The sequence below is a fragment of the Aphelocoma coerulescens genome, chromosome 2, assembly GCF_041296385.1.
Source record: "Aphelocoma coerulescens isolate FSJ_1873_10779 chromosome 2, UR_Acoe_1.0, whole genome shotgun sequence".
In the NCBI taxonomy this organism is placed as follows: Eukaryota; Metazoa; Chordata; class Aves; order Passeriformes; family Corvidae; genus Aphelocoma; species Aphelocoma coerulescens.
The window spans coordinates 31,825,950-31,847,220 of record NC_091015.1 but is presented as its reverse complement, the minus strand read 5'-3'; the positions used below and the strand labels follow the sequence as shown (position 1 = coordinate 31,847,220).

The 21,271-nt window shown below is 39.6% G+C and overlaps 1 protein-coding gene across 4 annotated transcripts in view; it reads left to right on the top strand.

Annotated features, from left to right (window-relative positions):
• The first annotated feature begins 3,810 nt into the window (after positions 1-3,810).
• LOC138106407 (sorting nexin-13) overlaps positions 3,811-21,271 on the top strand; it is a 66,415-nt gene continuing 48,954 nt past the window's right edge. For 2 of the 4 annotated variants that reach the window (XM_069006959.1, XM_069006958.1), the window contains exon 1: positions 3,890-3,983. In XM_069006959.1, the coding sequence (XP_068863060.1) occupies positions 3,972-3,983 (12 nt within the window). In that variant the 5' untranslated portion in view covers positions 3,890-3,971. Of the gene's footprint in view, positions 3,984-21,271 lie in introns of all 4 variants that reach the window. The other 2 variants (XM_069006962.1, XM_069006960.1) reach the window with 2 other exon arrangements.

Below are 21,271 nucleotides of genomic sequence, written 5' to 3'. Positions count from 1 at the left end.
CCTTTGTGCTTTGCTGCAAGTTGGCACAGTTGCTCTTTTATTGCTAAATCTTGCTTATGCCCCTGCTTCTGTCTGTGCTGTGTCCTCCCCCTCATGACTATATTTTTGTCTCTTAACTTAGTGCACTTCCTATGCTTTACTTCACAAAATCTTTATAAACTTCTGGATGTAGAGCCTGATGGTGCTATCCCTATTTCCTCCTGCTGTATATCAGATTTTAATGCTACATTAATCCCTCATTTAAGTACACAGCCCCATGGCTTCCAGTGTTCCCAGTGGGATTTCAAAATGTGGATCTAGACCATCAGACAACTCCTTTAGCTTATAATGAAAACTGTAAAGAGGGCAAAGAACACTAAGATGTTTGGCAACAGGTAGAAGTTGTTTTTTAACTATGAAGGTATTTGCAGCCATCAGCTTTCAGGTACTCCTTCTAGATGAACTAAGCATTTGTCTAGGCCTAAGAGAAGAAAATTCTGTAAATATTTTAAGGACTGGGTGCAAACACTTTCTGCCAGGTTTGCATTTGACTACAGATATAAATACTTGTCCTATCACAGTACTTCACACCGTGCTTGTGGGTTTGTAGAAGTGACATGAGAAGTAAGGCATGTGCTGCTCTGCCTGGATGAGTGTGGTGCTAATGTGGCTGCCCTGCTGCTGTTAATATGGCTTGTTGCAGCACCTGTCCCGAGCTGTATGTAATGAATGCAAAAGGATAAAATGGGTAAAACTCTCTTACAGATGACTCAAGGCTAATGGAGTTACTTGAAGGTGGGCTCAGGGAAACAAGTGTTCTAGTGCTTCTGGCCTACTGTTGATAATTCTTTCAGTCTCTGTTGAAGCCTCATTTCCAGACCTGTTTATACTAAATTAGAAACATCCTCCCTCCCAGGAAGAAAAAAAAAAAGTATATTTTTTCAATTTATTCTAAGAATGGGAACTGGCAGCATAACTGCAGACTTCTTTTCTCTTTCTCACAGCAGTTTTTCAAGAATTCCCTGATATCATCCTCTTCCCAAGCTGCTGCTCCTTCTCACCTCTCCTTTAGGATGCTGACTCTTCTGTCTTGTGTCTGTCTTTATGTAGTTCAGTCCTCCTCACAGCCTCACTCCTTGCTGTTGCAATTACACTGCCTTTCCCTTTTGAAGTTGAGGTGATAGTGACCAAAAATTAGAACAATGGATTCTAGCATTAGTAAAAATTTCGAACACTATTAAGGCTGCACTGATTGCTGTAAAATCAGAGAACAGTTTTCAGCAGAAGTACTGGTAGGTTTATTCCAGCAGTACAAGAACAGAAGGTGCTTCCCAGACTATTATGCTGTTGGGCTGCAAAATCCCAAGCAGAGGTAGGGACAAATTTAAGTACAAAGTATTAATTGTGACTTCATCTTGGTGGGAGATTTGCATAAGATTTGCACTTCTTTTACATCTAGCACACTTAGGATATATACACCTTTGCAGTAAGCTTTCAAAGGGGATTGTTTCTTCTGAAAACCCTAACTGCTATATCTAAACAAACAAGGTAAAGAGATACAGTGCCTAGAAAGTTTGTTTTTCTAGACTATTACCTTGGTTCAACTACTATTATTTATATATATTCATAAATATAATAAGATTTTTACCTCTTACCCCTTATATTTTATGAACTAGGTAATTTATCTTACCAGTTCATGATACTGTGCCTTGCCCAGAGGCCATATTTATTGACTCAATGACATGTCAAGCAGTAGGTGGTTAAGTATTTTGATTCTATTTCCTATCTACCTAAGTACGTGTTGAAATTTTTTCATAACTACAAACGACTAATCATTTACTGATCACTCTGCTATTTTGTAGCAGGGTGCCTTCAGGATTTCCTGTACCACAGATCTGAGCACAGGACATTATTTGCTTGAATTGAAGCACAATGAAAGCCACAAATATGGATCCCAGCTGTGTACATATACATCTGCCAAATAAGCACCTACAAAATTTTAGGGGACCAAGTAATACAATTAAATTTGTATTTCACAACCTCTACTGCTCAACGGTTTTGAACAATTTTTAATTTATCAGGGTGGTGATACACCACGTGCAAGGCCACTGCATGGCTCCGTTATTGCCAAGCCTATTGTTTAAAGTAGAGTTGTGTGTGCTGTGAGATTTGGATTTTTCCCGAGGGATCAGCTTGGGGGAAAGAGTACTGCTAACATGAAACAATCAAAATTATAGACTCATAAGTAAAAAGTGTATCAGACACTTAGAAAAAATAGTATTTTTTATTATTTAGAAAAGGCAAATAAACAATTATGAGTATCAAGGGTCTGCTCTTTTTGCTTCACATGACTAACAGCTGGGTCTCTGACAAGGGCAAAACAGTTGTATGAGTAAAACTGAAACTCCATAATACTCACAAATAAAACTAAGAAGTGGTCAACCTTGAAATGGTAAGTATTTAACAATCCCTGAGAAAATTACAGAACTTCAACAAAACCCATCAGCTTTAAGAACTGCTTAATGCGCTTCACATTTCTGCAAGAAAACAGATTTTGCTTTTACTCAGGGAGAAAAAACACTGTAATTGAAGAGGGTTGGTTTTCTTCACATTAAAATAGGAGTGTTGTTTTTCCTGCAAATCATTAGAATTTCTTTTTTTTTTTTGTGTTACTGGCAATGCAGAAAAAACCCCCATCTTGTTTCTACTCTCCTTATGCACCTAAGGTTAACTTTGTAACTTTAAAGCCTTGTGAAAAAGCAAGCACACAAACAAAAGCCCGCAGAACACTGCTTAAAGGAAGAGCAAGTTTCAGACAGGAATCTTTCCGTGTATTCAAATACTGAGCTGTGGCGGTACATCACCCCAGGGCTCTCTGGGCTGGGGCAGACATGGCTCTGTTTCTGAGGAGATGTGTTTCTGTTCCATACTTTATGCCATTACTTAACAATGCTGTAATAAGGTAACAGGCTTATAGACGTTTCTTTCACAGAATCGATGAGTTTGGAAAAGACCTCTGAGATCGTCGAGTCCAACCAATGACCGAACATCACCAAGTCCACTAGACCATGGCACTAAGTGCCACATCCAGTGTTTCCTTAAACACCTCCAGGGACAGTGACTCCACCACCTCCCTGGGCAGCCCCTTCCAAAGTCTAAACACACTTTCAGTGAAGAAATTCTTCCTAATATCCAACCTAAACCTCCCCTGGTGCAGCTTAAGACTGTGTTCTCCAGCCCGGTCGCTGGTTGCCCGGGAGAAGAGACTGACTTCACCTGGCTACACCCTCCTCTCAGGGAGTTGTAGTGAGCAGTAAGTTCACCCCTGAGCCTCATTTTCTCCAGGCTAAACAACCCCAGATCTCTCAGCCGCTCCACACAGGACTTGAGCTCCAGACAGGACATGCGCTCTTCCTTAGCATCTAGAACAGGGAAAAACGCGCAGCGTTGCATACGTCACTGGTGGATGAGAGACCTGCTGCTTGGTCAGAAATGTAACAAAATATCTCGATTAGCGTCCGCAGCACAGTTGCCTGACACCGAAGAGCTCTGAGACAGGTCACAGCAAGGGAGACAGGGCAAAAACCCCAACCCGGAGTTTCGGTGCCCTGCGGCCGGACGCCGCCAAAGGCGCCGATACCGGTGCCGGTGCCGCCGGGCAGGCGCAGCGCGGGCCGGGGCTGGGCGGGGAGCGGAGCGGAGCGCCGGCCCCGGCAGGGGCGGCCCCGCGGCCCCGCTGGGCGGGCGGGGCGCGGCGGCGGCGCACGTAGCCGTCCCAAGATGGCGGCCGCTCCGGACCGGGCTGCGAGGGCGGCGGCGGGGCCGGGGCCGGCGGGCGGGCGCTGAGCGGGGCGGCGGCGGCGGGGGCTGGCGGCGCTCGCCTCGCCTCGCCTCCCCGCGGGGTGCGGGGTAGTTTTCCGCGCGGCCGCCAGGCTTCACCATGCTGCGGGGCTAGAGCCGCCGAGGCGCCGCCGCAGCGCAGCGGGGTAATAATGTTAACAGAGGTAAGAGCGCTGCCCGCGGCGTGCCGGAGCGCCGGGAGCGGCTCGCTGTCCGCCCGAGCGGGCAGCACTCAGTGCCGCGGCTCAGACCTCCGCCGGGGGCCCGAGTTGTCTCGGCGGCTGGCAGTCTCCCCCTTGGCCGCGGAGGGCAGAGGCGCCGGCCGGCTCGCCCAGGGCAGCGCCGGGCCCCTCTTATCAGCCTCTCTCCTCTCCCGGCCGGGCGGGACGGGAGCGGGGCGTTCCTCCGTGCCCGCTCCGTGCGGCGGCTGGGCCCGGTCCCTGTTCCGCCGCGGTCCGCAGGCGGCCGGGCTGTGCTGCCCGGCGAGGGGCCGTGGGGCCGCGCCCCCGCGGCGGGCCCGTATCTGGAGGAGCGGAGCGCACCTGGTGACGGGAAGCCCGCCTCGGCCCTGGGCCGCGCCGGGGAGATGCCCCCGCCTGGGCCCCGCACGCCCGCTCGGGCTTCAGCCCCTCTGGCCTCCTCCTCCGCGGTGGCTTCGTAAACGCTCCGTGCTTGCTTTCTTCTTGGAGGGCTTAAGCCGAGCGATTCGGCTGTGCTTGCAGGAGTTTGTGTCAGTAGGTAATCCTTAGAAGTTGGCTGCCCCGGTTCACCTCTGCCTGATGGAGGGTTTCCGTCCCGAAGCAGCCCGGCAGTTCGGCTGTGGGGCAGGCAGGTATTTGAGGATCAGCGTGGGCTATAAATGTCTGCTGTGTCCAAAGGCATTCTAAAAGGGGGAATCTGGCAGTGCTATCTGGCAGTGCTTTCCCGTTGCTGGAAATTAGACTTTACCCTGTATTCTGTTTTGTCTACAAAGAGCAATTGATTTTCTATTTTTAATGTCAGCAAGGTATCCTGAGTGCCGATATTTCTCCATCACAATGACTGTGTTACCCATGTTTTATAATTTGACATTTTATTCTACAATGGAGGTTATTCATCCAAAAGGGAGTTGTGTTAAAGCTTGCTTTCCAACACCTGAACATTTCAGCTTTGCTTTCCTGAATGATATTAAACAGTATCTTCCACATTTCAATTTGCATCAGTTCAAAGTTTTAGGGCATTAAGACAGAAGTTCTGTAGAGCCATGAGCTCTCAGATTTCCCCAGGAGGGTGAAACTTGCAGAATGAGTTAAACCTGTAAAAATATATGACCTAGTTTTGCATTGAGGGTATTTGGTGGGTGGTCAGGATTAATAAGCTGCACTGAAGAGAGTTGGTGAGTGTGATGCGTAAGCATTAGCCATAGTAATTTAGATTATTTTAAGGGTAGCATAGAACATTCTGGGTCGGTGCCTCCTACTGGACTGTTTGTTCCTTTTGATGGTGGCTGTGTGTGCCTATCCAAGACACTTTATATTGGAACTGATTTTTTTTTTTTCTAACAGTGCTGAAATTGTGTGACTAGCAGTGTGAATGACACTTAATCCATTGGCTTTTTGAGGTAAAGCTTAGTGATTTTATGTGTTAGGACCAGTTATGACACTTACCCTTGGTGTCAGGAGGAGAGGGTTCTGATGTCCCCTACTTCTAGTTCCCGTACATAAGTTATTTGTAGACAAGATGCTTCAAGGTAAAGTGTTCCAGCCTTGGTCTGTGCCAAGGAGAGGAATTTAAATTTTAAGGGAGTCTAGCAAAAATGCAGGCTTTGCCTGCCTGAAGAGCAGTTGTGGGGAGTTCTTCAGGCAGTCAGAGAGCTCTAGGCTGTAAGTAGTACCCACCTAAGGTGAGCTGGAGGAGTCCTTTCCCGGTGCACTTTTCTGGGTGTTCCGATGGTGACTTGATAGCTACAACACCCCGGGGAAACCACACACAGTCGCACCCATGAACCCTTACCACACTTTGGAGGAATGTGCAGATTGTTTCAAGTCTACTGATACATGCTTTCTTTATATATGAAAATTGAGATTGACTGTATGGTGAACTGGCATTAGAAGCAAAAACTGCACTAGTTTTTGCTTGATATTTGTGGCCTTTTCAAGTTTGCTACTGTCTAGAATGGCCAAGATCGCTGTAATTTTTTTTAGCCATTAAAAATTTAGATCAATTTCCCCCTCTATAACTGGTAGTTTTATAACTTAAGAATGTAGAAAATATTTTTTCTTAAATATGTTTGAGCATGAAAGAAAAGCAGATCAGGTTTTACATGTATTGTAATCATGCAGTTAAAACATAACGTTGAGTTTCTCAAGGTCAGTTTCCTACATCCTTTGACTGTATCCATATTGCAGACCCCAGCAGATTCATTTCAGTTTTGTGTGAATGCAGTTAAGATTAGGACTTTGTAATCAGTAATTTCAGGGGAAGATCACACTTCCTGTCAGGAAAAAATACTCTGTGTGTTTTTTATTTGACCCTTTCTGCCTGTCTTATTTTAGTTGCATTCAAAACCCATGCTGTTGGATGCCAAGCACATACATTTATTTACCTAGCTGGAAAATGCCATTTCCAAATTTTTCACCATAAAACTTACTTCTGCAGTAATGTCAAATACATTCTGTTGGCGTGTGTTCAGAGTCCTGCTGTGATGATCATTTCCCTAGTCTGTTGTGTTGGCCATTCTGTGCCTTTTCACTTGTTCCCCTTTTCTTGTTCATCGGATGTCTCGTCTGCTTTTCAGGCCAGTGTGGCCTGTTCCTATGTGACTTACTGTCTGATCACTTTCTCATCTGGCAAGGCCATGACGGACACGAGTTGCAGTGGTCTTTCTCTTGTCTTTTTGGAAAGCTGGCTTCATCATGCTCGCCTCTTATGCGGTGGCAACCGCACTGCACTGACTACGGGGAAGCAGTTGGTGTTTTACAGCTCTGCCTCTTGGTGGTCAGTAGTGTCTTAAATTCTGATGGAGCAAACATTCAGTAGGATTTTGACTTAGTTTACAAGAAGTTTTAAATGTCTTTAAAACTGATGGCCTGTGCTGCCTATATTTGCAGCCTGTGTTAGATCTGAAGAAGGCATTTTATCTCAACTGAGAAGTAGATTCCTTTTCTCCAGCCACTCATTAAACTGCTTTGAGATGCTTAGGGAGGACTTCCTTCAGAATTTATCAGCAGCTAAATTTTTGACAACTTAATTCTCACCAAGAGTAACTTGTTGCAGTACTAGTGAGTGACAGTTGAGAAGATTTTTGAAATTTGACAAAGTAGGAAAACTTTTTTTCTTACCCACAAACTGAAAATGAGCCATACTAAATGAACTCTGATGTGTTGGTATTTCTTACTGCAACCAGTCAAGGTAATTTACTACATGCAATATTTCCATTAAACAATCCACATTTTGTTTATAAGAGAGGTTTAACAACCTTTTCTCTTGTTTTTGGTTAAATTTTGGTAACTACTAGCCATTGAGAATGGTTTCTGAGCAAAACTAAGCAAATTAGCCTGTTTTTTAAGAATAAAGGTTGACTCAGCAGCTTGTTTTAACTTGCTCTAGAATAATAGTGAATTAGCCTTCCTGCAACAGTAGCACATTGTAAAGTATATTAGTACAGCTCTGAAAGATGCAGAACACAGTTAACTGCTTGATGTACTGTAGCATTAACTTTTTCTGTTCCTTGATACATGGCAGTGGCAGATTGCTCTGGTGCTTTATGTATCTGAACTATGTTCTGCTGGAAGCACCATTTTCAAATGTGTAGACATTTACCAGGGTGCTGAAATAAATTAGTTTCTGTCCTTTTGTGAAACTTGTGTGCTGGGACTTTCTTTAGTGCCAGTGTTTTGCTAGATGAGATCTAGCTGGAGCATTAGTTACAAGCCCTTGGGAGGAAAAAAGCCTCTTTCTCCTTTAGTGTTTTCTGTCAATGAGGTTTCCCGTACTGCTGGTCTGTGTTGTGTCCTTAATTGTTCCTATTACATCTCTTTTAATAACTCCATATTTTATGAAGTGTCAGTTAAAAATATGTGAGAAATTCTAAAATTAAGAAAACTAACCTTTTACTAAGAACAGTTATCATGTATTCCTAAGTACTTGTTTTTAAATATTTTGCTGGCTACTAGTAAAACATAGTGTCTAAACACTCAGGACTATTCTTGGAGTTGTACGGTTGGGCCTAAACTGCTGAGACTGAATGCAGAGTTCTGCATCAACTCTAATATAGTCTGGACCATTCCCCCAAACAGTGTGTAAAAAGAAAAGCATGAAGTTCCTTACTTCAACAAAAATAGTAATAGCTTGTCTGGTTAGATAGCTGAAGGAGCTCCACATGATGGTTTCCTCAGTCTGGTTGCACTCTAAGGAATTATCTCTTTTTAAAATATGTTTGTCATCTTCTCCCCACCCTTACAAAGATGACAAAGCATGTTTTCTTTGAACTAGCATTGAGAGAATTTCTATTATTAGAAAAGAGAAGTCATTGGTATTATATCTTAAGTTATTTGCAACACTGGAGGAATTAATATTTAGAAGTCCCACTAGCAGTTTTCCCCATTGCTTGGTTGAGAATACCAGGGCTCGAATGATAGCAAAATCAGTTGCAGTTGGCACTTGCAGTTATGTGAGCAAGAAGCTTCAAGAAGTACAAGGCATTGTAATCTTGGGCCCAAATGCTTGCTCTTATGCCCCCACCATGTAATGTCTGATTTCTGAACTAATAAAATGAGGCATTATTTCATGATGTAAACATATTGACAAGTTTTAATAAGAGCACTCTAACCTTGTTTACATAATTTCTGTGGAATCACACCTTAAAATGATGATGGCATGATTGTGATTTGCAAGTATGGGGTGAAATGGGTGTTTCTTTTTATTGTGAGTAAGCATAGATGATAGGTATGTTCAACTAGGGGAACTCCTTTTATAAATGCCTTTTGTTTTGGACAGGTCAATTCCTACACTCTCACAAGTTTGGGAGGACCTGTTAAAGATTATGATTGCTCTGAAATGGGAGTAGCTGTAAAATCCTCAGGAGGTGGAGATGGATTTCTGAAGAAGTTGCGATGTTGATTGACTTTGTGTTCTGTGTGGAATGGGATGTGATCTTGATGTTGCAGTTAAAATAGTGTGAGCCAAATTTATTGCTGTATTCTAACATTGACATTTTACAGACATTTAAAAAGCCCCACAAATTTTTAACTAGTTTTTTTCAAGTGGGATGCCATGAAAAATCTGGGATTTCCCAGGATGGAATACAGAATTTGACCATGGTGGTTAATGCAGGAGTTTATTTTGAAGCTGTTTTACCAGTGACGCTGAAATTTTTCCAGTCCTGCTGTTTTGCCTATTTTCTCGGACAGTGAGCACAAGACTAATTTGATTTGAACCTCACCAGTTTGTCAGTCCACCAGTTGCCAGCAGAAGAAGGAGATAAAATCATCTCTGTTGGCTTGCATCCCATTAAATCTTTTCATGCATCAAATGGCCTGTATGATGTCCTTTCTGCAACTTCACTTGGAAGGATTTTGTGATAATCAGAAATACTAAATTTCAAGAACTTTTTCTTTATTTCACAGGTGGAAATAGCACTGTGTTTATTCATGTGAGGGCTAATATGGCCTAATTAAAAGTTCACAGGTACCATTGTTGTCTGAAATGCTTAATTCAGGATCCCATTGTGGTTGGAGTTTTGAGTAGGAGGATGAGTTTTGCACACATTTTCTTTCCAAGAATGTTCATAACTTTGGGAATGTACTTTGAAGGATATTAACTGCTTAAATGCACTTGTGCTTTTGTTACAGTGTTGGGTTTTTTTTATGTCTGTTCCTTTGTCTTTCTTCCCTTTATCTCATGCTTCTTGGAGGAACGGAGTGATCCTAGTTCTATTTTAATCAAATCTGTTTGTGTCAGAATATTTTTATTTCAGAAATGTCACTATTGTAAGACCATGTATTCTTGTTCTTCAGTATATTTTTGCAATTCTAAAGATTGACTACTCAGCACTTCTGGTTGTGCCTCTAAGGCAGTGCAGGTTAGCCTATCTGTTGTGATGTAAGGGAGTGAACTTGAGCCGGAAGTTTGAGTTGCTACATATCCTGTAGGGCACCCTGCATTTCTACTCTTCCAGCGCTGTTCGACAAGGCCAGGTAGAAAATAATCTAGAATTGCAACATTCTTGCAGCAGCTGTCCAGCTGATTTTGAAACAGTGCCTCAGACTTGGGATGGTTTCTCACATGCCTCTTAATTGGTACTAAAAGCAATAGGGAATGAAAGTGTATGGTGTTCCCAGTCACTCCTTATTCAGGATTTGGCATTCCAGACTGCATGGCAGACTGCATGGATGAGTTGAAGATCTGGTGATGTACATACCGTGGGAAACAAGTGTCCAACTTGTGTTACTGCAGAAAGAGTGACTGGTTTAAAGTCTTGCTGATTGTCAAAATGGTCTTGGAATTGTCTGACTTGGAGAGATGAGGGACGGCTTGTTGCCGTGCTGCTGTTGTAACAACAGCTGCTGCAGGCTGAGATATCTCTGAGGCTTGAGTGTTTTCTCCTGTGTGAGGGCCACTTAAACCTTTACACTCCATGTCCATTATAATAAATCAAAACTTTGTTTAGGTTGGTTTTCCCCAAAGGTTGTGGTGTTTCATACCATTGTATCAGCTTACTTCTCTGAAGCATATGTAGTGATTTTTTGTGATACCTTGAAAATAGTAGTATCAGTAAAAATGATATGCATTCCTTATTCACTGAAGGAACTATTTGTGCTTGAAATCGCATCTGTATTTTACTGTATGATTTTTATTTTTTTTCTAAAAATCCATGCAAGTGGTTGTGGTTCCATTCTCCTCCCCCCCACCCCCCACCAATGTATCTTGGTATATTTGTTACTGATAGACAATTTATCATGAAACCTATTGGGGATTTAGGTATCCAACCTCCTTTAACATACTTGGAAGAAAAATACTTTTTTTTATAGTTTATATACTCAAATTAATATTTCTGATCACAATGCTAGCAAGTGTAAATTTCATTAACTTTGTAAAATAAAATCATATACTATGGAAGTCTTAAATCTTGTTATTTAATGCCTGAATTACAAATTTAATTTGATGGTACATATAATGAAATGGTAATTACTTTTTATGCTTGTTTATTTATTTTATAAAATTTAAAAATTCTTGTCGAGAACAAATTGTTTTATGTGAATATAATTGTTGTCATTTTGATAAGAAGTTATTTATTTACAACATTAGGCTAGGACAGTAAGGTTTTATTTAAAATTTTCATGCTAAACAAAGTTTTTCTTTTCACAGTCAGCAGTTTTTCTAAGTTGAATAGTGTGCAGTAGGTAGGTGTGTTAAAAATAATTTGTTCTTACTTTGTGTGTTACAAGCATTTTAGTACTGGTACTTTGCTTTATGGTCTTACAACTATGTAGTTCATTGCTTCTGTTGTGCTTTATGCTTGACTTGCATGTGTGCTTAAAACTTTGAAATAAGTTTTATATTTATTTCTTTATGTTGTTTTTTAAGGTCTGGACTTTAAATGGTACTGGTCTTCTGTCTTTCAGTTGGCAGTTGTCCTACTGCAGCTTCTTAAAAATTCTTATGAAGATTATGAATTAGCAGTAGTGAGACCAACAGCAAACAATATTTCTATGAATGTTTCTAAGATCTTCCATTACTTTATTGGATATTTTCCTTTATTGAATTCTCCAATTAATGATGGTTGGCTGTTGCCAATCACTGTTTCTTTTAATTGTGCTTTATTTTACTGGCACCTTTTTTGTTTGAAATATTTTTTCTATTTTAACAATCTCAATATAACATGATGCTTGCTGTCTTCTTAATTTTTCTCTCTAGATTTCTAGATAATTGCCCATAACTCCTATTTCCCTTATTCTCTATTTTTTGATGCATTATGCCAAATGTTTTTTTGTTTTCCAGTGATCAAAGTAGCTGCATTGTGCTGTGTGGAGTTGTGTACCTGGGTTGGTCTGAATACTTCCACCTTGCTGTCTGTGTGGTTCTTCTTTTCTTCGTTCTTTGTTTCTCTCATGTGTTTCCCTCTCCTTTATAGCTATTTTCTTTATATAGTTACCTTTGTTTTCCTGCTGCAGTCACTGGGATGGTCATGTATTTTCCTTTAGATGTCCTTCATGCACAAAGGCTTTAGGATAATAGGAATGCCATTTCATGTTTGACTTCACTGGATGTAGCTTAGGTGCTACTAAAGAGGTTTTTCTCCCCTCCACCAGACACAAGCTGGTCTGACTACTTCTTGTTTCAGGTCTAGCAGCTAAGTAGCAGCCACATGAAGAATTCTTTTGCCTTGGTGAATGAGTCTTGTGGAGGGATATGAGGGTGGGAACACAGGATAAGTTGCCAAATCAACAGCTGCATGGTTTGGTGCTAGGGAAGTGCATAGTGCTATTCTGCATTTCCTTCTGCGTAGATCTAAACCAAGTCAATATCCAAAATAATTCCTGTACTTCGGAAAACAGGGAATGTCACTATTCCCTCAGTGACTTCTGAATGCATCACTGCTTCCAGAAGAAGTTATGAGTAAGGTTTGTTAGCTCCAGTTAGGTTTCTTTTTTTTTTTGTTCTTGGCCATGTGGCAATAATTGAAGTTTTCAGATATCTTCTCTAAACTTGCCCTGGGAGCTGGATACTCAAATGACTCAATTAGTTTAATCTATAATAAGTTTCAGTCTATAATCTTGAGGTGGCAAGAGTTGATGCACCATTTCTATGGTTTCCTTCCTCTCCGAATTCATTGAAATTTGTTGGAAATATTCCATGCCCTGATGTTTGAGAATGAAGTGTTCCAGCAAGTTCATAGAACTGCCCCTTTATGTAAATGCTATTTGTAGATATTCACACTTGCTTTCCCTCTTCTGTTTCTTAATGGGAGAGGTAGTACATGAACCTGGAGATATCCAGGAAATAGTTGACGTGCTGATTCTGGGCCCAGACTTAGTATGAGGAAGAAGATGACTACTTGAGGCTAAAAGATTAATTTAGGATACTCAACAGGCTCTTTGCTTTCATAGAGAGGCCAGATGGACAGAGGTTATGGAGCAGAGTCTTGGAAGAAGCTGTAGGAGGCTCCACTCTAGTTACTTACCTGCAGCACTGTCAGCAGCATTCTGTAGCAAACCACTTGATAAAACTTGTGGAGTTGCTCAGGGTTGTGTGGGCAGCAGACAGCAGTTTTCTCAGTAACAGTATTAAGGAGAAGGCAAAAGTGCAGAGAACTGTGAAAGAGATGCACAGAGTGAGCAAGCCTTCCCAAATGCCTTCCCCAAACGACTCTGGAAAGCAAGTGGGTAAAGCACACAGGCAATAAGGGCTGTAGGAGGTTTTGGGAAAAGGGGATATTAAATACATGAAGGGGAAAGATTTGATTTGTTTCTGTTGCATTCCTGTTACGTTTGTTCCATTGGAAAAAGACAATAATACTTAAACAATTTCCCCCCCTGTTAAGTAAGGGCTTTTTTTTGCTGATTAGAAGCAAAATCAGAGTGCTGATTTTTTGTGTTGGCACTGTCCATTCTGTGAAGTTAGGCATCAGCTGCTTATTAAAGAAGTTGCAGATTTTTTTGTATATTGTGCAGTATTGAAAAACTTGGTGACACTGAACTAATCTCTTTCTCTTGCTTTATTTTGTGCAACTGGATGATGTTATTCTGTCCAGAAAAACAGTTGCAAGGAACAGGAAGTTTTTAGGCTTACTCTAGCTTTGTAAAGGTTTGTGTCATTTTGTATAACAGCTGTTTCCATGGTTATTTTGTCTTAACCCAGTAAGCATGCTTCATATGAAATTTGGCCTTGTTGGAGTTCAGATGTACTCTCAGAGACCACTGGGAATTTGTAGTGAAATAATGGTTTTATCAGAGTTTCTGTATTTAGTAACTGGAGAAAACCTATGGTACTCAAAGAACTGCATAAAATTTAAACTTTGGAAGAAAACAGTGGAGTAACATTACAGTCTCCAGAGGAAGGTGCTAGTATTCTGTCAGTGGTTTTAAGTTTCTTTAAAACGTACTATATTTGCGCTTGGGATCCTACTTATTATTTGTGTACTGACAACAACTTCTTTGTGGTGCATACTCTGATCTTTGGAGTTTTTATATCCATTTCATTTTCCAGTTTGTTAATTATAATACTGATTAAAAAGCACTACATAGTTTTAAAAAACTATTGTGGAACTAGCAGTGCATTTTAGACAAGAAATTAGATATAGCGAAGGGGTGACCATTGCAAGCAGGAGTCCAAACTGAAACTAGTTCATGCTGCTGGCACTGATTGAGGTCTTGGAACTAAAAGAAAAAAACAAATCTGCCAAAATATTAAAATCAGTGAATACAGTGTTGGTAGCTGTTTCTTCAGAATCTGGTGTTTTGTCAGCAGATGCTGCCTTTATTACTTTGGTGGTAGGTGTGTAGAGACTACGACTCTTGTTTATTTTTGAAGACAAAGGTGAGCACCAGAGAGAGGAGGAAGGGAGTAATACTTTTAAAAATTGTGTTACTTCTCAGTCACATAAAAGAGGGTCAGAATGTTAATTGGGAGCACCAACAAGCTTTCTAAATTTACCCTTGTTTTGGTGACAGGTGTCGCCAGTGGCTTCATAATATGGATATATTTTGTTTCAGCACAAAATCCTTTGTGGTGGAATTGGATATTGTACATTGGTTTCCAGATTGATTTGGATTTTAATGGGAAGGCCAAAACTGGACACAGGACTCCAGGGGTGTCCAAATGGAGAGAAAGATTCACTTTGCTGTCTCTGCCAGTGACACTTCTGTTGACAGAGCGTAGAATACTGTTGGCCACCTTTGCTACAAAGGCACACTACTGGCTCAGATTCACCTTACAGCCCACCTCGGGGTCCCTTTCTGCAGAGCTGCTTCCCAGAGAGTGGGCCCCAGACAGTATTGTGGCCCACGGTTAGTCCACCGCAGATGCAAACCTCTGCTTGTTTTTGTTGAACTTGATGAGGTTCCTGTAAACCCATTTTTCCAGCCTGTTGATACACCTCAGAACCCTCCAATGTAATGAGCACTCACCCCACTTGAGGATTCTGTGCACACTGAGAGTTCACTGTATCACATCACCCACATTGCTAAGGCATCATTGGTCCCATATTGATCCTTGAAGGTTTCCACCTAGTTACTGGCTGCACACTGAACTCTGTACCGCTAGTCACGTCTTTGCATCCAGCACTTTTTCACTTACCTTTTAATCTACTCATCCAGCCCCTACCTCACCAATTTAGTGATAAGGAAGCTGTGGGATGTTGTGCTAAAGGCAAAGTGCACGTCATCTAAGGCCCTGCCCTTGTCCTCAGTATCACTCACCTCGCTGTAGAAAGCAGCTGGGTTGCTCAGGCACAATTTGCACTTGGTAAATCTCTTGGTTGCTCACAACCTTCTTAGAGACTGAGATGATACTGACTGGCATGTATTTTTCCTTCCTCCCTGGCCTGGACCTTCTCTCCTGTTGATGCTCTTCTGCTGCCAGTACAGTCTGAATAATCATTTATGTTGGCTTCTGTTAAGCTTTGTGGTTTTGGATTCCATGATAGCAATTACAGTACTGCCTTTAGTCAAGGTGACCTTTGACATTACAGTTATTGCCTACAGCTTTTCTCCTCCTTTTTAATAAATTAGAAAAAAGAGGAAAAACTTTTTTCAGGGGTTGTAAAAAGGATAGGGATGTTTTAACCACATTATTTCGTTTACCAAAATAATACTACAAACATAGATGGCATGACTGACTGTATTTAGAGACAACAGCCTTGATCACTTGGGACAATGTGAAAATTAATTTTTGGTCTTGTTCAGTCTGTTACTGGAGGACTCCTTCTGGCAATTATGATAGATAATGTGAATTAGCTTCTTCTACTTGTATTCTTTCACATTTGTAACCAAACTTAATAGGGCAAGTAGAGTCTATATTTAGTACAGTCCTTGATAAAAATATTCTGAAGTTATGTTTTTAGCTTAGTATTTTTAAAGTAACTTTTTCATCTAGATGAGGAATGTTGCTTATTTGGAATCTATTAGATTGAACATACTATTCAAAGAATAAAAAACCCACAGTAAACCACTATATTGCATCCAAAGCAGTTGCATCTTACATTTAGTGGGATAATGCTGAAAATTGTGATGCAAGTAGCAAATAGCAACATAATATTAGTAGTGGATTAAAGAACTAAACAAAACTCTTGGATGACTAATTTTATAGGCTGAGGAAGCCAGAGTACTAAAGGTTGATCAGAAGTTAATGACTAAATCTTTCTGCAGTAAATTTAAGTACTGGATTTTGTGTGTGTATATATAATATTTATGTATATGTGAATATACATATAATATATTTAATACATATAATATATAATACACATATAATAAATTTAACTCTCAGTAAAAAAAAAAATCACACATCCTGCAGATATATATTGAAACATATGGTTTATCAGTCTGTTTAGAAGAAACTACTGGTTTTTAAAGAATTTGCTTGAAAACAATTATTTGCTTATGGCTGCTTTCAAGCAAGTCCTCAAGTAGTAGAACAGAAGTCTTAGTATTTTTGTAAGTATAAAGTTTGAAGATGTTGTCTGCTGTTTACATGTGATGAGTTATTTAGGAAAAAGCAAAAAAATAAAGCTCAATAACTGCTGTTGCAGTGTGCAGTTCCAAAATGTTCAAAATTTTATATAATTTATCTTATTTTATACCTTATTTCTCTGACACATCTGTATTTGCAAAAACTTTGCACTTTCACTTAGTTTCACTTTTTGTTGTAGTGGGGTTGTTGTTTGAAGTTAGTGAGATTTTCCAAAACAGATACTGTATCTTTGTGCATCTTTTTTATATTTATTCTTTTTTTTAAGCTGATTCTATCAATTCAAGATTGCACAAACTGTTTTGCACACAACCACTGCTGTGAAATTGTGTGGTATCTCCATAGGAAAAAAAATGGATTTATTTTAAGAAAAGTAATCATTGTTCATCAAACCACTTATAACCCATCTTTTTCCATGTTGTCCTCCCTGTAAAGATCATAGACAATAATGATTTGCCTTTGAACAGAAGACTCTGTCCAAAATAATGTTTATATAAATAATCTCTGTATAAATTTTTTTAGTAATGGTATAAATTGGGCAAGTGTAATGGAGATTTAAGTTCCAGGAATAGGCAGATGCTTATTGCTTGGCAAAAGGGATGCTTAGTTAAGTTACCACTATGACAGAAGAACAGCTCAGAACTAAAGAGATTTCTTCTCTACTTCCCAAAACCACAGCTCTCTAGGTATGAAGAAACCTTTCTAAAAACGTGTCCCAAACAACTGTTTCTGTAGTATCCGTGAGCTCTGCCTACACGTTTTTATTAGAAACCCAGAGAGATGACCACTAGATCTGATTCTTGTTGAGAGAGACTCATTTAATGCATACAGATAAATATTAGGAGCTGGAGTGGCAGAAATTGTTCTCAAAGCAAAGCTCATGATTCTTCAAGTTCATTCAGTGGAATCAGGTTTCTTTAGCAGTGAAAAAAGAAAAAAGATGGTGAAAAGAACGTTTAGATAACTCCTTGCTGCCGGAAAATAAAAAGCTTAAGATGCTACTTGAGCAGTAGTCAAAAATGAAATAACAGTTTCTTGACCTAGAGCATGTGACCTCATTATTTTAGCTATATAGGAGAACAGACCTTTTTTTTCACCTGCTAAGGATTCTGGGGGCTTCCCCCACTGTCCACTTTGCCACTATTTTGCACCAGGAGAATTTGAAATAGATGTAATCTGTTTATCCAGAGGCTGAATGTAGAACAGTCTAGATTATCTCTTTGGCTTGAATTCAAGATGGAGGGATTATTTATTCTCTCACTGTAGATCACCTTAGGCAATCCTGTGAAGCCTGGCCCTGTTTCAATCACCTAAGGTGATCCAAAATGCTTTTATCTTTTTGTCTTGCTTTCTGTCCAAATAAATAAATTAGCTTGGATACAAGTCAATATGTATTCTTACAAAGGAAAAAGATCACTTTCTTGGAATTGGTATTAAAGATGAGTTTGATTATGTCACTTTCATATTGAAGAAAGTAGCAGAAAGTGGGACTTGCCTCTTTTATTTCCCATTGCTATCCAAGATGCTCAAGTGCCTCTTTTAAATTTGACCAAAATTTCATATCCTTTAAGTAGAACATGATTCAGAATGGATTTTAATGCAAGCATGTTATCAGGAAGAGTGTGCATCTGTGAAGGTGGCCTCTTTGTTTTTCATGGCAAGAAAAGTACTTGGGCCATTCAAGAAAAGGTTACATGAAATGAATCTTTCTGTCCCTTGATGATAGTTTTGCTATATAATAAAGTAGCTGTTAGCACTGGAAATAAAGGTTAGTAAAATGAAGGTCAGTTTAAAATTAAACATTTTGCTTCCTAATCTCATGTAATGATCAGCAATGGTGGCAAAGCAAGTGTGAGAGAGGAAGAAAAAATAATCTTGACTCTTGACTCCAGGCTGAATTTTACTCTGTTTACTTGAGAAGAAAGTTTGACATTGGAAATATTTACCATTTCTTATAGAACTGTAAGTGATAATCACAAAAACGGTCTTTTACTTGCAAAAACCCCAGTTGTATCAAAATATGGAACTTCTTAATTTTTAATTATATTACAATTTGTATAGTAATATTCTGCTTATTGCAAGCAGTCAAGTTTTAGTAATGGAATTTGTTGCTCTCTGGATCAATACTAAAATCGAAGTAATGTGCACAATAACTTTTAGTCTTTCTAGTTACACACTATAATGTTACATATTTTAAGAAAAAGTTAGAATGTATTTTCATTTAAATGTTTGCACTTCTAAAAATGAGTTTCAGGAATAGCCAAAACCACAGTAATAGTGAATACAGACAAAAAATTATTGCCTGTCCATTGGAGCTTAATCCATTACTCCGCCTTGTATAGCTGTAGGGGAGAGTAGGGGGAAATGATCCCAAAAGCTTTACTGTTTCATGCAATGTGAGGAGCAGCAGGAAAACCCAAACTCAGTGCAGTTAGACATGATTGTGTTTGAATTAATCCAACTGTTAAGTAATTAAGCCATTTGACATACAAAGTGTGCGTTGAATGGAAGAAGGGGAGGTGAGGTGGAGAGGAGACAGATGGACTCTTGCTTGCAACAGAGAGTTTCCAGCCTCTGTAACCAGGAGGGATCAGCAGGAGTACTACACTTACCTGGAAGAAACTTGGCCAAACTTCTTAACATTAATCAACATTATCTTTTTTATTTATGTAAAAGATTATTAGTGTATATTTATATGCTTTAGTATTTTAAGCTTTCTTTAGGAAAAAAAAAACCAATCTAAACGTAGAATGACAAAAGCAAAATAGACTATGTAAAGTCCTTTAAAAATTTTGTTAAAATTTCAAGAGTTTCCTTGAGAGTACTGCAGTAAATTATTGTATAAATTCACCACAATTATTTTTCCATAGTGTGAAGTAGGAGTGGAGCTTAGGGTGTTGTTTGCCTTTATGGGCTAGGGAAAGAAAAGGGCAATAGGATAAGAAGAAAGAGGTTAAAAAGAGACCTTTAGTGTTGTTAGGATATCATGATATGCAGAACTCAAATCTCTGTTGACGTGTCTTTCAGATGACTGCTTTAACTTTGGCAGATAGGAGAACGTAACTAGAAAGCTGTTAATGGTTTATTTCACAATTGTTAAATATTTCTCTGAGTAGTGTAACATAACAATTTCACTGTGCTGAAATTGGCACTCCAGTTGGTACAGCTTTCCAATTTTACTTGTCATGCTAGTGAAGAGACAGTAATTTGAAACCTAAAATAATGTTTTTAATCACTTGACAAAAGTGACACTCACCTTAATTATAGAAAGGTTTATATGTGAACATGTTCCATTTGCACTCAAAATGGAAGGCAAATTAAAAGGCAGATGTGTGGAATTAACAAAATTAAACTTGACATCTACTGTGAATGCAATCTCTGACAATTTTTTTAATGTGAGCCCAGACGAAGCATTAAAAAAAAAAAAAAACCAACCTAATAATTTAAATTAGCCAAATGGCAAAAGGTAGTTTGATTATCAGTGTGTGTTGGGAACAGATCAGCTACTGTAACTTTTTAATGGACAAGTGTAATTTGATAAAGAGAGTAAAAGGTAAGCAAAGAAACATGTTTTTGTTTTTAAATGTTGCTGTTCTTTCAAAGTTCAGATGATTCTGTTGCAACCATTAAATCTGAAAATAATCACAAATTATAATCTTCCAAAGTGGTATTGGTCTTTTGGATGCTATGGTAAGACTTAAATCTTCTGCTGCAGCTTTAAGATTGACAAGCAGATGATTCCAGAGCCCGGCCTTCCAATATGGGTGTTCTTTATTTGCTCTTGGTCTGTGTCTTCAAACTTGAAACCACAATTACTGTGAATGTGTGTGGGAATTGTGAAGAGAGACAAGTGCCTGGAACAGGAGCTTCTTGCTGGAGTAGGAGGATGGTGGCACCCAGAGCCTCATGAATGGAAACACTTGTCCGTTGTTCAGTAGCAGAGGGGGACTAGGAGGAACCTGTTATCTGGACTTGTGGAGTAACACTTATTTTGCCCTGAACCAGACACATGTGTTACATTACTGCCAGTCGCAAGCTAAAATTTACAGCACTAGTTTAAATCTAAACAACAAACCTACATTGGTGAATCATTTTTAGAGAAAGATGTGTCAAGACTGAAGATCTTGCTTAAAAATGGGTGTGGGGCAAAGGTCTGAAAGATTGTCAGATCGATTAAGCAAATAAGAAACCTATTGAAGCTACTTTTTAGTAAGACGTAATTGTGTTTGTTTCTGGAATAAGTAATTGCTGTGGATTGTGGATTTTTAGAAACTTCTGTGTGAGTGGTCATGTTAAGTCACATAGTCAGTGTTAGCTCAGCACTATTAGCCGTAATGGTGTGCAGCTTCGACCATCAGAATGTTGCCTTGATTAGGAAGCAGAAACCAAAGAAAAAGCAAATATGCATAACAAAGCAAAATCTTTAGGTACTATTAGTACTTGACTGTATACTGTGGAAAAAATCATTCCATGTGAAAAATGGACAAAACCTAGTCAGAAAACTAAACAGGTCATCGAGGTGATAGTTTTGTTATCTGTTAAAGCTGAATCAAGCACATATGAATATTCATCTTTGTGTGCCTTCTCTCACTTGATCAGCCTCTTCAGTGTACTGTTGGGGCTTACAGACACTGCTGTACTTCAGCTGCAGTTTATTTTGCTGAAGCAACTCCCAACTATGGAAAGAAAACTACTGTGTGTGACCACAGTGCTACATTAACCCATTATATATATATATATATATATAACCTTAGTAATATACTGCAGAAGTCCTTGTAAAATCTTA